Below are 18567 nucleotides of genomic sequence, written 5' to 3'. Positions count from 1 at the left end.
TCTGAACACCATGTGTGAAATCATCGCTCCCCATTTTGGCAAAATGTCATTATTTTCAAAAGTTTTTGTAGACCAAAGGCATCATGGGTGTTGTATTTTTACAGTTTTTTCTCTCTCTCCAGGTAACGGCAAGATCAACAGGCGGCAAAGCATGCTCTTCTAATGTTTCCTGAAGAGGATGCTCCACTGGCCAACTTCATCATCAATTCCCAGCAACGTCTCGCATGAGCCCACCTCCCCTCGGAGTGACGACCCCCTCCCATTTACCTGCACGCACACACACACACACACACATGAACACGCACACACACATGAACACGCACACATACCCCTACACCCCTCTGAGTGAGTGACTCTGAGTTGAATCTATTTGGAGACTGTGTTTATTTATTGGGGGGGCAGGGTGAGGTTGAATTTTTTGCTGCTAAACTACTACTGTCTGTATTTAACACACCGTGTGTGTGCGTGCGTGTATATGTGTTTGTGTGTGTGTGTGTGTGTGTGTGTGTGTGTGTGTGTGTGTGTGTGTGTGTGTGTGTGTGTGTGCACGTGATGTGAACTCGAGACGCCATGTACAGTTGAGCAGTCAGTAAAATTCCTCTTGTTCTTCTTCTGACTACAAGTCTCCGGCTTCTTTTGAGTTGCAATTCAACTGATGTTGATGTCGACGCTGTGATCCAAGTTGTTGTTCTTGTTGTGCTTGGAGACTGAAAGCTTCAATTTCTTCAAATTTTTTTAAAAATATGTATATCTACATATATATATATATTTGGAGATTATGTTTTGCTTCTCTTCGAGCTTCCGTGACTGAACTCTACAACATTTCCAGGTTTAGAAAGGCTGGAACACTAGATGGTGTTGGATGGAGGGAAAAAATGGTTTATCTGGATTTCCCATCGTCATTTTTCCAAAACATTTCAGATTTCAGAAGGCTTGCTGCCCTGGAGAGTTACAGTGAAAGTCAGAAAGCATGACTGTAAGTGGATTGACAGCCGAGGAGTTAAAGAAGCACACACAGAGCCCAGCCAACATCACAACATCCAGCTTTCGGTTCTTGGGTTCCTTTCCACCATTCTGGCTCAGCATCGGGACCAAACTGAGGTGAAGGGAAGGCACACAATTGGGAAGACTGGCGGAAAGATGATGGAAGAGGAATGCTGGAGCTGGAAACAAAGTCATGTGACGTCCCACAGGAAGTCAGCAAGCCTTCCCTAAAACCCCTCACTGAACTGCCAGGACTCCACTGCTTTCTTTTCTTCAAAAATGCAAACTACATTTTTTCTGCTCTGTGTGTATTTGGAGGTCTCACTGCAGTAACTCTTTGTTTTTAACTTGCACTTCAGTGTGTGTTTTTTTTTGTTTGTTTTTTTGTTTTTTTTGAATCAGGGACACTGGCCTGAACACGGCCGAGTTTTACCCAACAGTATTAAGATATGTTCTCTGTGTCTGTGACCTTTGAGCTCTCCTTGTGAAACAACAGTGTCATTGTGGCATGTTTTCCAGAGGTGGGATAGCTGGGATCGGGATGGACTGTTCAAAAAGCAAAATAGTTATTTTCCATTTGACGTCGGACCACTGCCCTCTTCAGCATTTGTACAAAAAAGAGATTTCAAATTGAAATTTTAGATTGAACTGCCCGCTGTGTCGTTTGCAACTGACAGTGATGCTACAGATGATGAAGCCTGTTGAGAAGTCTGCTTTTGACCACATGTTTACTGAAGCAAATGGAAGATCTCCCCAAATCACTCTTGCAAAAGTGATGAGTTGCATTCCTGCCTTCTTTTAGTTGCATATGTTATTTTTCTCATTGCTATGGGCCAAGGTCGGTGTAGCCACATGTGGTCCAGATGTTTCCAGGAGTTTCACTGCTTTTAAAGGAATAGTTTGACATTTCGGGAGATATGAAATATGGCAGTTGAGAGAATATTGCATACGAGAAAATTGGCACAACTATTTGGATGCTAAAAATGAAGGTGCAGCAGCAGATTGGCTTAGCTTAGCTTCATTCAACACAAAGACCTGAGAAACAGAAGTAACTAGAAAAAAATCTGCCCAACAGGACCTGTAAAGCTTACTAACCAACACATTTTATCTTCTTTGATTACGTAAATGTAAAAACAAGTGTCAGTTTATCTCAGTTACCTGCTGGACTTTTTCTTAGCTAGCTGCACATAGCCCTCTTTAAAATCACGCTGTTTTACTTTTACACTTAGTTTTTTTGTGCAAATGTAAAAACTATAATTCTACAATTTCTACAGTTTCATTTAGCAGATGCTTTTATCCAAAACTGTGTACATCTGAGAGTAGATACAACACAAGCAAGGATCTGGTCAGGACAAAACAACCTGGACAAGAGCCATAAAACAAATCAAGTGATAATAGGACCGTGGTGTGGGAGGTAACAGGATTTTTTTTTTTTTTTTGCAGTCTGTCAAGTGTAAACGTGTTCAGTGAAGAGCTGGGTTTTTCGTCTTTTCTTAAAAGATGTTACGTGTTAATTACTAAGCATTACAGATGCTGATGGACAGATTGTGTTTACCTGCAGAGCTAGCTTTTTACCAGATTCTTTAGTCTTTATCTGTGTTTAGGTAAGCTAACTAGCTGCTGGCCCCTGCTAAATGTTTAGTGTACATGCACAAGTGTGGCATCAATCTTTATCTCTAACTCTCAGCACAAAAGCCATTAGGCATATTTTCCAAAATGTCAAACCATTCCTTTGAAAGATTAACGGTAAACATTGCATTTCTGTGACAGTCTCTGAATATCAGAGCGAGGACTAAAAAGGAGCGACTATTTTGCAACAAAATTCAACAGTCACGTGGCGGAGAGCATTTTCTGCACTCACAGTAGCAAAAAACAGAACAGAGTGCAGTACATAAACATGTGCACTGAACACCAGGAGTGCACTGAACATCACACATTGAACGCGAATGGAGGTCTGAGGGAGGTTTTCCACTTAGTGCAGCTTGTTTGCTCAACATTTACATCGAAATTTCATATTTATTGTCTGTTGAGATTTATAGGATTTGTCTGAGCAACACTAGAGTTCTCTGTTACAACATACTGTTTGGGTAGAAAAGTGCTGGAGGCACTGCTAATGCTTGATAAATTCATTATTAACTAAGAGCATTGATTAACTTTAACACTGTTTTCAGCTAATAGTGAAATAATCCTGTAAACATTCTGTATTTTAATGCAGTACTGAAGTACAGTTCAGTACACACATGGTTACAACACAAATTTAGATGAATATACTGTGAACTGTTTACATTTAAAACAATGTACCACTTACTGTGTTCATAGAAAAAAGTCAGTTTATTAATGGTAGATATCTTGTGATGTATTGACCCCACAATTTGCCCCTCTGCACCTTTAAAAATATCGAGCCTTCTTCAGCTCATATTGCATTTCAGTTTTCAGTTGTCTATCTGTAAGGATGCAGGATTATTTCACTACAAACTGCAAATTGTGTTTCTGCTAATATGACTTTTTGTACATGAACAGCAGTAACATGCACGAAAGGAGATTTCTGTAACAGCTAAATATTTATCATTGTAAAACTGTACTTTTTCAAAACGTATGAATGACCTAATGTTATGTGAACATGTCTGAGCGTGTGTGTGTATGTGTGTGTGCCTGATGCATGGAAGGCCTGCTGTGTTGTGAACTCGACCTCTCTGAAACACTGAGCTGCCGGTGAACAGTTGGTGTGTGACTCTTTTTACTGGAACTATTTATTTCTCATAACCATCGAAAGTAAATTTAAACTGTTTCATAAACTGTCTGTGCAGCTGTCATTGTTTGAATGGTAAAAGATCCGGTGTTCCCAACGAAAAATTGCAGAAAATTCATTCATTTTATTCTAAAAACAGTGAAATTCATTTTAAAAACTGCTGAAAACAAGCAAATCACTGAGAATACACTTCCATTAATTCACTATAAAAATAACCAGGAGCCATTGTGCAGTTTTGACCTGGCATGTCTGTTAAAGCTTAACACATTTACATTAATCTTACATTATGGAAGGCACAGCTGGTACAAGGCTAAAAAGTACAGTGCATTGAAATAAATTTGGGAAATTATACAGAAAACAACAGACTTCCACAGCATTGTAGCGCTCTGGCTAGCAGGTGCTCTGCTAGGAGTCAGTGAAGGGTCCATCTCATGTTCACATTTCCAGCTCGAAGGATCAAGATCTGGACTATTTAAATTGTGTAACAATAATCCTGAGACCTGCAATATCCAAAATTATGCACATTTGGAGATACGGTCTGTTAAATGAAAGTGTTGGTGAGGAAAAGCACAATATGATCAATGGTGAGTTCTTTACCGGCCTCTGAAGCCTGTAGCGTCTAATTATCCAGTTATTATTCCATTATGATCAAATTTGAGTGAATTCTTTGAGATCTGGGGAAATAATGTATGCTTCTTTGCTTTCTTGCTGAGAGTTAAAAGGGAAGACTGACGTGTGTGAAATCAATATGAAGCTGGAGCCAGCAGCAGATTAGCTTAGCCTAGCATGGAGACTTGAAGTGGGGAGAAAACCGCTAGTTTGGCTCCATCCAAAGGTAAGAAAACCTGCCAATCAGCTCCTCTGAAGCTAACTAACTGTGATGCAGCGAAGAGTGCACACATCTATACATAGGGAAGAATAAACAACTGGACAAGACTCAGCAGTTCACATTCCTCTGTCAGATAAGAGACACTCCTTTGAAGACATTAAGCACAGAGAAGACATAGTTTGAGAGAGGAGTCAATGAGGCGATCTCCACTGTCAGGTACTTATAATGCAGTCTTGAGACTCCTACCAAGCAAGCCTAACAAGCTAACCATCTCCTGGCTGTAGCTTCATTTTATACATACATCTGTGGGAGTGTAAACAGTCTTGTTGAGTAATTCTAATCCTTTGCAAGAAAGCAACTTTTAATTGTTTGGGAGCACAACAAACATGTTAATTAAAAAAAAGCTGTGCTTGAGTTTAGTTAGGGAAGATTCTGCCATTCTAGGTTTCATCTTTCTAGCTCAGTAAGGGATTGTAATCCTTTGTCTGAGTCAGCAGTGTGGATATTGGGTTTAGTCAAATGAGCGGGAAAAATAGCAATGGCATGAATACAGTTTTGACCAGTCCAGATCACGGATCTTCAAGACAGAGTGCAAGGAGATGGCTTCTAAAATGAGACGAGATGCATGTTTGAAGTCTAACCTCCACTCATTTCTTTGTATGAAAAGAAGTTTAGGGGTTTATGTGCTGAAAACAAGAGCAAAAGACCAAACACAGATGTTGAGTGCAGTAAACAAACGTACAATGAAATGTCTAACGCAAATACTCTTCTCAGAGAGCACAGCTTCAGAGTTACGCTCCTGTTTCTTCTGTAACAAATGCAAAGGAACAGGTCTAAAAACCAAATGGTGGCTGGACTCAGATGGAGTCCAGATCCTGTGTGGTTCATCATGACAGTTTAATGATTATTGGTTTGGTTCTGATTTGTGCCCAGCTCTGGCTGCTTTGGCCCAGTTCGCTCCTGGAGCTCGGTCTGGCATCAGGACTTGTGGGACGTGGAGGAGAGCAGCAGAGGAGAGGCAGCGTCCACGCTGGGTAAAGGCACAGGAAGGGGTCCGTTCAGCAGAGTGGGGAACTGTAGGGAGATCATGGAAAACACAGCGATTAGATTTTAACCCAGGACAGTGTTTCATACACTTACCGGTTGCTGCTGTTGATTTTTATTGCCATCGTGAAGCTTCAGAGAATCTCACTTTGGGATTTTTCTGAGAATGAATCCTGTCACATCACTGGTGCAAGCAAACAAAACTTACATTCATAAATTGTAGGTTTTACATTATCACACTCCATTTCAAGCAGAATGAAAAATAAAAACACTAACTCAGACCTATACAGATTAATATTAGCTAAGAGGATATGAGAAATATACATTAAAACGTTAAAAGGTTTTTGGTCAGCGAGACAATTTCATGTTTTCCATGAAAACTCACACTTTTATTCCTGTGCTAACATAACTGTACAAGGGTTTTCTAATCATCAATGAGCCTTTCAACACCATTAGCTAACACAATGTAGCATTAGAACACAGGAGTGATGGTTGCTGGAAATGTTCCTCTGTACCCCTATGGAGATATTCCATTAAAAATCAGCTGTTTCCAGCTAGAATAATCATTTACCACATTAACAATGCCTAGACTGGATTTATCATTCATTTAATGCTATTTTTATTGAAAAGTGTAGTGTGTGTCCTAATAAGAGGGCCTTCCTTCTTCAGCCGACTAATGAGTCAGGTGGGGAACAGCTGATTTGCAATGACTGCAATATTATAGTTTGTGCATGTTTTATTATTTTACCCTCTGAGTAAATAATATGCTGTGTGATATTGCATTTTTATCGCTGTTGAATTTTTTTGTTGTTGAAATTTTTAATTTCCCTCTTATTTGGGCATCAGTGAGGTGGTAAAGACGTGGAAACATCTCTGATCCATGGATCCTTTAATGGCACCCATGTCCCTAACTATGCAGAAACTTAAGCCTAAATACAATTTAAACCGGTGAGTTATATATATATATATATATTTTTTAAAAAAAACAAAAAAAAACCACCGCTGTACAGTAGTCATGAACAGGGAAATTAGCTATGGAGACCAAAACACTTTTTGTATCAGGCTGTAAACGTTTTTATTTTTCTACGAAAATTTGAACATTTCAACACTAAAGTCTATGGAGTTTGACTCGCTTTTGAAACCAGCCTCAAGTGGCCATTTAAGGAACTGCAGTTTTTGGCATTTCCACTTTCACATCAATTTTTCATCCCCAGAAGTGGCAATTTCACCAGAGCTAGTGCGTTCAACCACGTCAGAAATGGAAGAAGTGGACGTACATTTTGTTGCGCCAGACTGTTCACATACAGTTGAGAGAAGCAGCTGTATTAAGAGTGTCTGAGTAAAAGTTTCAACCCTGTCTGCTCCCTCTCCTCCTGGCCAGTAACTGCATCTGTAAATGCTGAATTGTTCAGGGGGTCTCTGAAGTACTGCATCCATCCTGAAGGAACACACTGGCTGCTTGATGTTAGGATTTGTTTCCACAGAATCACTGTTGCTATAAATGATGAAAATTAATGTTCTGCTGAAGCTGTTTGAAGGTTATGTTGCATCAAGTGATTTCTCTATTATCCACAGAGCTCCAGTTTGCTGGACAAAGTAGATTTTATTGCACTTTAAATACAACAGTGCACCAAATCCTGTCGTTGGGGAACACAATGCTGGTCATTAGATGCTAAACAGTTTATTTGGGGGTTTAGTGTGTGCATGTGTTTGTTTGTGCTGGAAAAGTGACACAGGTGGGAGGGGCTCCTGACCAACCAACCCTCTCCTTCTCCCCCGAGCCAACAGGAAGTTGCCCCCTTTTCTTGTCTGCACCAGAACGGAAACATCTGTAGCTTATTTTGAAACCCTGGCACACGGTGAATCACACACACACACACACACACACACACACACACACACACACAGAGCTGCATGAAAACAACTGCAGAGGTAAATCTGCAGTGTGAAATGACTATAAAAGGCCTATAGTTATAAGGGAGGGATTTGCTGTAAGCTGAGGTGGTTCATAAGCAGAAGGAGGTTTTGTATCCATCATCACCAAGTCTGTTTGTCGTTTTATCCATTAGGGCCATTAGAAGTGAAACCACTTGAGCATTTTGAGGACGCACTTTACGTAATTATCTATAAACATGTTTTCCATCATTTCAGAGACAAAACTGGGGCATAATTTGACTGTGCTGAGTGCCATACTTAGACTTAGGAGAAACAAGTCAGCTCCCAATAAAGCAGAGGAAAATAAGCAACATCTTTGAAGGATGAAGACACTTTAACTGATTTTACCGTCTTCAAGTTCAAAAACTCTGATGTACAGTCAGATCCATATGTTTTTGGACTAGGGATCAACCAGATTATTTGCCTGAACATTGTCAATGTTCAGCATTTTCCAGTTATCTATATCATCTTTTAAAAACTGATTTGCACTAAAATTATTTTAAAATGCTTTACTTTGACTCTGATGAACCCACTCTGGGGTCTGGGCCAATGTCCCGCCCACAGCTGTATCTAATTGGATACACTCATGAGTAAAAGCCAATCAGCACTAAAGAATAAATGTTGAAAAGTTGTCTTTTAATTGAACATATGTAAACTATTCATCCATCCATTCTCTATACCACTTAACAATCACACACATTCACACCTACGGACAATTTAGAATCACCAATTAACCTCAGCATGTTTTTGGATTGGGAGAGGCAACCCAAACATGCACAGGGAGAACATACAAACTCCATGCAGAAAGATGAAGAAGAAGAAGGCGGGGATGCAAACCGGAGATCTTTTTGCTGCAAGGCAACAGTGCTAATCACTGATCCACTGTGCAGACCTGTATGTAAACTATATAAACAAAACATTTTGACAAAGTTTTGCGTTGGAGTTTGTTCTATTCAAATTTTTTTTGGACTGAAATTCCCCTTTTTTATTAACTGCAAATCAATTCCATTATCAGTTATTGATCTCCTTCGTCACTAATAATCAATACTGACCTCGAAGGAAGCATAAGGGTTCGGCTCCTAATTTAGACAGTTCTACAATGGTGGTAATTTCACCTCTGTACACCACCACAATGGATTTTAAAATGTAGCAATCAATGTGTGATTGAAGTGTAAATTTTACGCTTCAGTCCGGCGTTTAACAAAAATAATTCATTTACTGTTCAGGAATTTCAGCCGATTTTTACATGGTTTCTCAGAACTATACATAATTAGACAATGGACATGTAGGCAGTGTCATGCACCTACATGTGTGGGTTGTTTTATTGTTGTTTCATGGTAAATTAAGAAGCTAAAAAGTCGGAAGTTGACTGCAGGAGGAGCTATGTAACTTTTGCTCAGTAACCAATCACCAGGGCTGCAGCAGCACAACTTCTAAGTGTATCCACTACAACTAAAACGACTGTGCTGCTTCAGAATTAAGCTTTAAATTTAGTGTGCACCGTTATACCCCTTAAAAAGTCAGCTACCCCTCTCTATGTGTCAGACAACACCTCATTCAGACTAGTTTGTTTTAAGCAGCCCTGTCCTTTAGGTAGTTCTGTCTGACTAATGTAGATGTGATCAGATAGGACTAGGATTAGCTGAGCCAAACATTCATCATTAAAAGTCCTCTCATGCATGGAGCCATAAGTAAATGAGTGTTACCTGGAAGAAGGGTGCATGGCTCTGGAGCTGGGCGGGACTCAGGGGTCCCACTGGACTCAGGCTGGACCAGAAACGGATATTGGAGAGCAGAGGACTGGGAGTGAGCAGCAGACCAGACGGAGTCTACGTAGACAAAAACCAAATGTCAGGGGGATAAATACACCGAGAAGGAGCTGATGGTGTTTATTCTGGCTGCTCGTCCGTCCACAGAGCTGCTCAGAGCCAGCGGTGAAGCTGTCATGTCATTCAGTCTCACCCAGAGCCCACAGCCAAGTCTGCCCTCTAGTGAACTGACATGGAGCAGAGCTGGCAGACCGTCTGCCTGCAGCCTCATACACTATTCATGGCATCTATTTTCTGTCTCATATTTAACTAAGACCAGCTTGGTTTTCTTTTCTACAACAGCCAGGGATCAAAGGTGCTGGAACAACAGTTTGCTGGATTCCTTTGTGTTCACATCCTCACAGCAAATACAAGAACAGCCACTGAGTTTATTTCAAATCCAGATATATTTTCAGCAGACTGCAGATTCTAAAGTCTGCTCAAAGCAAAGGAAATCATTAAAAGTTGATTTTCAGGTGTGTCCTGGTTGCTTCTGGGTTTAAGGTGCTGACCATGAACCACAGTGGCCCCATCCAGCTGAGGACATTTGTTGCATTTCAATCTTCATCCCACCTTATTTCATATTATCTCTTTACTGCAGTGTGTCTGATCAGAGCATAAAATCTTCACATCTCAGACTCTTCCTGTGAAAAGATACAGATCAGTGTTGGATCATATCTCATTGCCAGCCACCGATCATCGCTCAGTGAGTTCATTTCTGTACATGATTTGGTGGTTTTTGCTCATTTCAGAGCCAGATGAAGCTACTAAGAAGCTACCAGAGCATCAAAGAGCAGCAACCATCACAAGCTGCTTCAAGGTGGGACTTTAAAGTGAAAAGGGGGGACAAGGCCTAGAAAAGGATCCAGACTTCTGAAACATGTTTCTATGACTGAAAAAGAAGCTGTAAATACTCAAACCAAAGTTTTCACATGAGCTTTATGAGTAATGAGTGAATGGTTTAGCCTCCACTTTTATTTTCCGTCAGTGATGTACACACAGCGGCGTCTGATTACTCAGTCTGGATAAGAGCGTCAGCTGAATGCCTGAGTGTAGTCAGACTGTCCTGGTTTGGTCAGTGTGTTGTTGCCAGTGAATCAGGAGCTTGAGGAACATATGGCTTCACTTATGAACCTCCTCCCTCCCTCCCTTCCTCCCCTCCTCCTTTCTTTCCGCTCACCTCTTTCCATCTCCTCCCTGTCTGACTTTCTTTATTGTCTTCTTCTCACTCCTCACCTATGTACTCATGGAGGCCGTAGTGTGTTAGTGTGTGTGCAGTGGTGTTAACACATGTGTAATGTCGTACCTGTGCGGTGAGGAAGGTGGGTGTCAGGGACCCTGAAGGCAGCGCCGGGCTGTTGAGGGCGATGGAGACGAGGTCGCTGCCTGTTAGGAGGAGGGAGGAGGAGGAGATTTCCAGACTTTTTGGTTTCCTGCCCTTGGTTGGCGTACTGCTGGCCAGTCCCCTCCTCTCTGGTGTGGTTGTGCTCTGTGACCTCTCCCTCTCCCTCTGACCAGACGACAGGTTCAGAGGCTGAGCGTTCGACTCCGACTCATCAGTCTCTGCGATCTGGCCCCGCCCCCTCCCCAGTGTGTGGGCGGGGCTTTGTGGAGGGGAGGAGGAGCAGGAGGAAGAGCCGGCCAGCCGAGGGGACAGCCTGGAGAGGTGGGAGTTCTCGGTGGAGGATGGAGGCGGGGTGGAGGGGAGGGAGGAGTGGCCACGGTTGGTGATGAACCGGATGACGGAGGAGCTGTCGTCATGGCGATCGGACCTGGGCTCAGTCTTGACGGGCCGGTGTCGCTCTAAGGAGCGCTGCAGGGAGCTGATGCTGAAGGAGGAGTACAGGCCAGAGTGGAGGTACTGGTTCCTGTCAGCTCCGTCCTCGTCCTCGGCCTCAGGCTCTGATGTGGCCCCGACACTCTCCTCACTGCTGCGACCCGACTCCACCACGGCCGGGTCCATCTTCAGGATGTCAGGGAACGACACAAACTTGTAGACAAACTTTTGGCCGATCACCTTCTTGATGATGTTCTGCAGAAGAAACAAGACATAATTTAAACCCATTTAAAACAGTTCTGGTGTGTTATCTTGACCGGAACATGAAACCAGTCACAATGTTGCATCGTTGAAATGTACAGTTGTAAACAAAAACCAAGCATTTCATGGCAGTTTGGAGTTTCCAATGACTCCTATGCAATGAAAGAATGAAATGACTGTTTTTTGTAATAAAGACACGTGTTGGTGTTGATTACGAGTGATTGGAAATTCAAGATGATATACATGGTGTTCACAAGTGTATGTGAACTTTTGTTCACAGCTGTATGTGTTGCGTACTTTGTCGTAGTAGTATCGCAGCGCCCTGCTCAGCTTGTCATAGTTCATGTTGGTCTTATTCTTGCGCAGCCCCCACAGCTTGGCCACTTCCTCTGACTTGAGCAGTTTGAACTCGCCGTCATTAGACGTCCAGCAGATGAGATGTTTGTGGCTTTGATCGAGCAGCAGCTGCAGCAGGAACTGCCAGAGAGTGATGGAGCTCTCCATGACAGGGCGACACCAAAGAGACACCGGAGATCTGCAGGGGAGAATCAGGACTTAATGAGAGAAGTTCAACCACCACATGTTGCTTTGAGTAACCAAGAAGTTACAACATCAACCTATAATGGCTTGTATTCTTCTGCAGGGGACACTTCAGGTTTACTTCATGGCATAAATCAGGAAGACGTCACTACTCCTCTGGTGGAAAAAGTGCTGAAACTTTCACATGATGGAGGAAAAAGAAAACTCGCTTTAGAACCTGAAGCAGAGATGCTGATGGGACATGTGGTCCTCAGTTGGAGGATTAATACCTTCAAACTTAAAGCAGCATTCATCATTTTCAAGCTGTAAACACAACAGACCTACCGCCTAAAAAGTAGTTCTGGCTACAACATTAGCAAACACCTGCATATTTACATGTCCAGTAGACATGGAGCAACCTTTGCATTTATCTGGAATTACGTTGCTGTTTAGCTGGTGAATGTATATCAAATATTAAGTCTATTTTTCACCATGTCTTGGTCTCTACTGACTTCTGAGTGAAATATGTGGTTCTCCATGCTCCACTGCACCAGTAGCCTATAGCAGGTTTATTACGGTTTCTTGTGGAAGCACTGGTTTGATAAGAGCAGTTAACCAGAACATTAAAGCTGCAGACAGTTAGAAGCAAAACAAAACAATGAGCTTAAAAGAGGCTAAAATGCTCTGTTTGATGAATCGAACAGCAGAGTTGGATTATCATTTTAAGCAGATTTGCTATTGTAAGGAACACTTTCCACATTACTCATATTTTGATCCATTGTTATTATAAAAATACCGATTAGTGCAGCTTTAAAATTCACCGCCTGTGTAATATGCAGTATTTCAGTTCAGTGGATGTGAAAACTGATAGTTGTGTTAATGTTCCAGAAAGTATTATCAACAAGAAAAGCAGTGAGAGAGCACAGTACTCTGTCAAGGCTGCTCAGTTGTTGTATGATTTCTGAAGGATGAAATCTTTAAAGAATTCGTGGTCTGCAGCAGTGGATTTGTTGTAGGATCACAATCATGTGATCATCAGCAGGCAGCTGACGTAGTGTTCACTTGTTGTCATAGTTAGAGACGCCGTGACGCTACCTCACAATGATACACAAATCTTTAACAAATAAGTGGATCCAGACTATACGTTGCATCACTGCCAAAATCTAATCACTTGGTCCTTGTGTCATTTCTGACCTTCCCTGAAAATTTCATCCAAATCTGTTAGTTCATTTTTCAGTAATGTTGCTAAAAGACAGACAGTCAAACCAACACTGATCATCACATAACTCCACCGAGTTCCTTGGCAGAGTGATTAATTTAATTAAGAGTGAGCCTTCAGCTCAGTGAAGCTAATCATTAAAGAATTAAAAAATATATAGAGAGATATATAGAATATCTACATACAGTATATAAGTAAGTTGATGGTGTTTTTAATCTTCGATAGTGTCTCACTTGCTGAGACTCATATGACTCAGAAGACATAAAGAGACATAAAGCAGGAAGGAAGAGATGTGGTGTAGGTGGGTGGAGAGGGGGAGGATTGTCAGCATCAACACAGTCGTGGACCCTGATCTACTGATCTCTACTGTAAAAACCACAACTGTGTCAGTCCTCCATTTCATTTTTTTACTTTAATATGTGGTCTCTCTCACCAAATAAATAGTTTCAGGCTTTTAGAAATGCATTTTAGAACTTAATCAATTCGAACTTAGACATCAACGGTTAGCTTGGCTAATAACTTCATCAGGATTATGAGCTGTCAGAGGATTGACTGTAAACTTTAAACAGATTTTACTTTTCCACAAAATCCATCCATCCATTATCTACATATCGCTTAATCCTCATTAGAGTCATGGGGGGGCTGGAGTCTATCCCAGCTGACTTAGAGGGAAGACAGGAGATACCTGGACAGGTAACAGTCTGTCACAGAACTACACATAGAGACAAACAATCACACTCACATTCACACCTACAGACAATTTAGAATCACCAATTAACCTCAGCATGTTTTTGGACTGTGGGAGGAAGCCGAACAACCCCTTTTCCACAAAATGATTATTTGAAATGGAAATGACTCCCCTGTTTGATTATTTTTGCTCTAAAGGCAAACCAGGAACCTTTACACACATCGTACTGAATGCCAAAATGTGACAGACTTCAGAGAAATAGTTTTGATTAAATAAAATCGATTCTTTTGCTGCTGTTACTAAATGATAGCACAGATTTGAAACTATCTTTATCAGGAAAGCTACTTTGGTTTCTTTCAAGAAATGTGAATGTGAGAGATGTGTATTGTTAACGTCCAAACGTTCTTATTGGAAATCACTACACGGGTAAAAATGTAAACTAACAGATATCATGAAAGTTCTTCAGGTAAGGAATTAAGATCATCACTTTTTTTGTGTTAGATATGCAAATAGGAGTTCATCCGATTTAATATGAGCTAATTTGCACAAATGTCCAGTAGACAAAGTGTAGTGAGAAAAACACTTAAATATATATATTAGTCATTTTCACTGTCGAAGCTAAATATCTCAAAATCTCAAAAGTGACCTAAAAAAGTGTGTAAAAAAACTTGTCATGTCTCACCTTAAATGTGTTCTGCTCTCTGTTTCTATTTCTTTATGTACTTATTTGTGTTACTTTCCCTTGAACTGGCAGGTACAGTATGTAGACCTGCGTCTGCATGAATTAGTTCGTGTTTTTGCTCCTTCCTCGTGCAAGTTGTGAGCAGACGTCGGAAGTGTACTTTACAGTGTGTGTTGGTGAGGACCATTGGTGTGAACACTGGAAAAAAACATAGAGATGAACTGTTTGACCCATGCTCCTTTTTTTTGAATATGCAAAACAATGCAAAGGGCTGCATTTATATTCACTTGATTTAAGGCTACTTGTTTGCAGTTGTGATATTTTTCTAAATCAGATGTAGTTCAATCCCATTTGTGCACAATGTTTCATCTTGTGTGTGTGACAGAGAAAGAGAGCGCGGTCCAGACGTTGGTCGGCATTCAGATGTTTCCATGGTGATAAAGCAGGATGTGGTCAGTGACCTTCTGCCAAGACAAGCATGGGCCTAACCGACGTGTTTACCTGGAAACCACCGACTGTCTGTGAGCGTCTGTTTTGGTCTCCTCTCTCAGATTAGTTCTTTGTAAGTGCCAGAGCAGCACACTGTATGTACCGAGAAAAGAAAAGCAGCTAATAACTGATTAGAAGCTGATTTAATTTGCTGCCATGACGATATGACGTTGCACCAGAAATCCCCCTGGTAACTGCATCTGCCTCGTTAATGGAGCAACGGTTGAGGAGAGGACATCTCTAGAAATAATAGCGACTGAGTGCATTTATAAAAACAACATGTGGTTCAGTAATACCAGAGTAATCAATTCAGTCTAAAAATACAACACCCACGTCTGTCTTTATGCCTTTCTAAAAGGAAACCAACCAGCAGCTAGGAGGAAAGTGCATGTGGTGCAAACAATGACCCAACACCATGAACCCACACACAAACAAGCAAATTCTAGCTTCCTATTTCCGGCCTGTGTGTGTGTGTGTGTGTGTGTGTGTGTGTGTGTGAGAGGGGATGAAGTAGTGATATGTCTGTCCATCTGTCTGTCTAAACCAAGGCTTCCTGTCATTGAGCTTCAGGGCCGTCAGTCCCGGTGAGAGGTCTTCCCTCTCCAGGAATTCCTGCCACTGGGAACCACCGGGAACAAACAATGTCTTTATTTATATAAAGATCATTGTTAACACTTCATGGATGTAAGAGCACCACCTGAACACACATACACACACACACACACACACACACACACACACACACACACACACACACACACACACACACACACACACACACACAGACCTACATTAGCAGCATATGGTGGATAGATTTGTGTCCTGATGTCAGTCCCTGATCTATGGACACCCTGTGACCTTCTAACATGTCTGGACTTGAGAGAAACAAAGCAGCAGGTAATGATGATTTAAAGGATTTCAGAATCAGGTCACTGGTCCTCAGATTTTGATTGTCTCTGAACTCTCTCTCTCTGTGAGCTCACAAGTCATAGGTGATCAATAAATAAAGATTCTTCTTCTCTAAATGTGAATCTATCAGACACACTCAGGGTCATCTTGACCAGCAGAGACAAACCACACACGACTCTCCATCCATTTTCGCTGGGTTGGGTATTTCTTATTTTTGGAAATATGTCTGTGTGAGTGTGGAGAGGGAGCAGGGGTTCTGCTGGAACTCAAACGGTTCTTTGTTTTGCACCAGTGACTCATTTTCAAGATGTTGTCTGCTGCCAGCTTCAATCCGGAAGCGCATGGCAATTAGTCTGCGAGGTCCAGACAAACCAGAAAGTCTACTACTAGATTTTTAAAGGAGCCACGGCTGATTTTTCCACAGAAGGTGGTACACTAACCTCTTTTTATTTTTCCTTTTTTTTTTGCCCTAAATGGAACCTCCAAAATTGTTGTTTGTTCCAGGGTTTGTTCCAAAGCAGAGAACGGTAAAGGCGCGGCTTCAACACCTTTACGCACAGCCTAAACTCATTTTACGCACAGGTTTAACAGTTTACGCGCGACTTTTATGCAGTTTTGAAGCTGACAGTGACTTTCTGATCGATGGAAGGTTTCAACAAATACACTAACAGCTAATCCAAGTCCACTTCTGTGTCTCCGTTACGCACAAGTTCGCACTCACACAACTTCAGAAAGTTGTAGATGGAAGGAGACATGGCACCTACCCAGCTGTGGACGGCGGCTGCTCCTCTGTCGTCTTGCCGGTGCGTGATGTGTGCGTTTGGGGCTTTACAGCGGTGTGTGTGCGCTGTGTTGGGGCTCCATGCTGCTGCTGCTGCTGCCCCGCTGTCTGAAAGCGGATCCGCAGCTTTTCTCTCTCCTGCCTCAGAGCAGGAAGTCGGGACGCGCAGACGGAGAACGGGCGCACTTCCTCTGGCGCAGTATTCCCGTCTGTGTAAACACACACACGCGCGCGCGCACACACACACAGACTCACACACACACACACGATCTCTATTTCCCATAAACACACCTCCTCTTTCAACCGCACTCTCTCACGTACACACACACACACACACACACACACACACACACACACACACACACACACACACACACACTCAGACCACTGGGCCAAGCCACGCGCAACGCGGACACACACACACTTTCTCTGCACACACACTTTAACTCAATAGCCCACAGGCAGACTCGTTCTTTTTGTTTCCCCTCAGTCGCTCTCTCTGCCACACACACACACACACACACACACACACACACACACACACACACACACACGCACACATTGTAATTGTGACTCTACTCAGCGCTGAGCCAACTGACAACTGACGTCACCCTCTTCCTGCTCACCGGGAGGGGTTCCTGTTCCTTTACACACACACACACACACACACACACACACACACGCACACACACACACACACACACACACACGAGGTCAGGTTCGGGCCTTCTGGTAACTTTAAAATGTTGCTCAACCTTTGAATGCAATTTAATAAAATGCATCATATTGTTAAAAGAAATGAACCAGTTTCTGAAGGCTTATCTGTACAAACAACTGCATACAATTATGAATGTAAAATGCCATAGTTAAATCTATAAATTAACTGAATAAATACCACATATATATTGTGTCTGTATGTGTGTATCTATCTGTCTGTGTATATGTCTGTATCTTTTTAAACTTTGCTTGACGTTCCTTCTCTGACTTTACAGCCTGTCTTCTCCTTCTGGTTGTAGTTTTCTTTGTTCTCATAAAAATGTAAACGTGCAGTTGGCTGCAGTATTTGAAAATGATGCAGCAGCGCAGCGGAGCTGCTGAATGTTCAAACACTCAGCTGGAGGGGAAGGAGCTACCAAAGATCGTCTATATTGAAGATGAATTCGATGTTTGCATAAGTGTATCCAACTGCATGTTCTAGATTCAAATTCCTTTTGCAAATCTGTGATTCTAATTTGGCTGTGAGTGTACTTGTCTCTCTGTGTTGTCTCCGTGATGGCATATCGACTTCTCCAGGGCGTAACCTACTTTTTGCCCATGTCACCTAAGACAGGTTTGACCCTTCACATGTTTGTGTATAGAAATTAGATGGATGATAAAAAGCTCTTTCAGACAATATATCTGGAAGACGATGTGGATTCTCATAATGCAACTCAGTAGCATCATTTGTAAGACTGATTGGTATATATTTTTTGTTAGAAAGCTCCCTGAAAAGCCACAACAGACTATCTAGACTACATGTAAAGTGACATTCATGTGTAATAACATGTCAGACATATCGTCAAGAAGACAAGTTCCATCACCAAATAGCTCTCTGTAGTTCCATATTATTTCATTTGCAAATACATTTAGAATATAACAGTTAATACACTTTTAATTAAAATTTGAACAATGCAAAAGGCAAACTTCAGTGGATGCAGTTTAGGACTTAGAACGTGTGACTAATAAATAATGAAACTAATGTTGTAATTCAGTGATATAATATTTAAGCAAATTAAAAATGTGACCACTTGTTTATATTCGTCCAATAACTACACGGTGTGGTTCAGACTGCATGCTGTGCTTCAGCTGTCCAGTCTGATTATTTTGCATCACGTCTGACCCAGAGTTTAAACT

The 18567-nt window shown here is 41.7% G+C and overlaps 2 protein-coding genes across 3 annotated transcripts in view; one reads left to right on the top strand and one right to left on the bottom strand.

The window, feature by feature from the left end:
- The window catches only part of cdk17 (cyclin-dependent kinase 17), a 50470-nt gene extending 46691 nt beyond the window's left edge, over positions 1-3779 (top strand). The window contains exon 17 of the mRNA XM_023264868.3: positions 123-3779. Within this exon, the coding sequence (XP_023120636.1) occupies positions 123-163 (41 nt within the window). The 3' untranslated portion in view covers positions 164-3779. The remainder of the gene's footprint in view (positions 1-122) is intronic.
- Positions 3780-3837: 58 nt separating this feature from the next.
- Positions 3838-17038, bottom strand: elk3 (ETS transcription factor ELK3). 2 transcript variants are annotated; one of them, XM_035945777.2, is made up of 6 exons: positions 16658-17038; positions 12005-12104; positions 11685-11922; positions 10656-11381; positions 9248-9370; positions 3838-5636 (listed from the first exon to the last, which is right to left on the bottom strand). In XM_035945777.2, the coding sequence occupies exons 3-6, from the start codon at positions 11889-11891 to the stop codon at positions 5541-5543; spliced, it is 1152 nt and encodes a 383-aa protein (XP_035801670.1). In that variant the 5' UTR covers positions 11892-11922; positions 12005-12104; positions 16658-17038; the 3' UTR covers positions 3838-5540. The 2 variants fall into 2 exon arrangements, with proteins under 2 accessions (XP_035801670.1, XP_023120658.1); XM_023264890.3 differs by lacking the exon at positions 12005-12104 and having other exon boundaries at positions 16658-17021.
- Between the last annotated feature and the right edge of the window lie 1529 nt (positions 17039-18567).

This window comes from Amphiprion ocellaris, chromosome 21 (genome assembly GCF_022539595.1).
Source record: "Amphiprion ocellaris isolate individual 3 ecotype Okinawa chromosome 21, ASM2253959v1, whole genome shotgun sequence".
Classification (NCBI taxonomy): domain Eukaryota; kingdom Metazoa; phylum Chordata; class Actinopteri; family Pomacentridae; genus Amphiprion; species Amphiprion ocellaris.
Note: the sequence above shows the minus strand (reverse complement) of the source record. Positions and strands in the feature narration are given on the sequence as shown.

Coding starts and splice junctions, on each gene's coding strand:
- elk3 (XM_035945777.2), bottom strand. CDS start 11,891: ATGGAGAGCTCCATCACTCTCTGGCAGTTCCTGCTGCAGCTGCTGCTC. Junction 9,371..10,655: donor CCACCTTCCTCACCGCACAG/GTACGACATTAC, acceptor TTGTCTACGTAG/ACTCCGTCTGGTCTGCTGCT. Junction 5,637..9,247: donor GCCATGCACCCTTCTTCCAG/GTAACACTCATT, acceptor ATCTCCCTACAG/TTCCCCACTCTGCTGAACGG.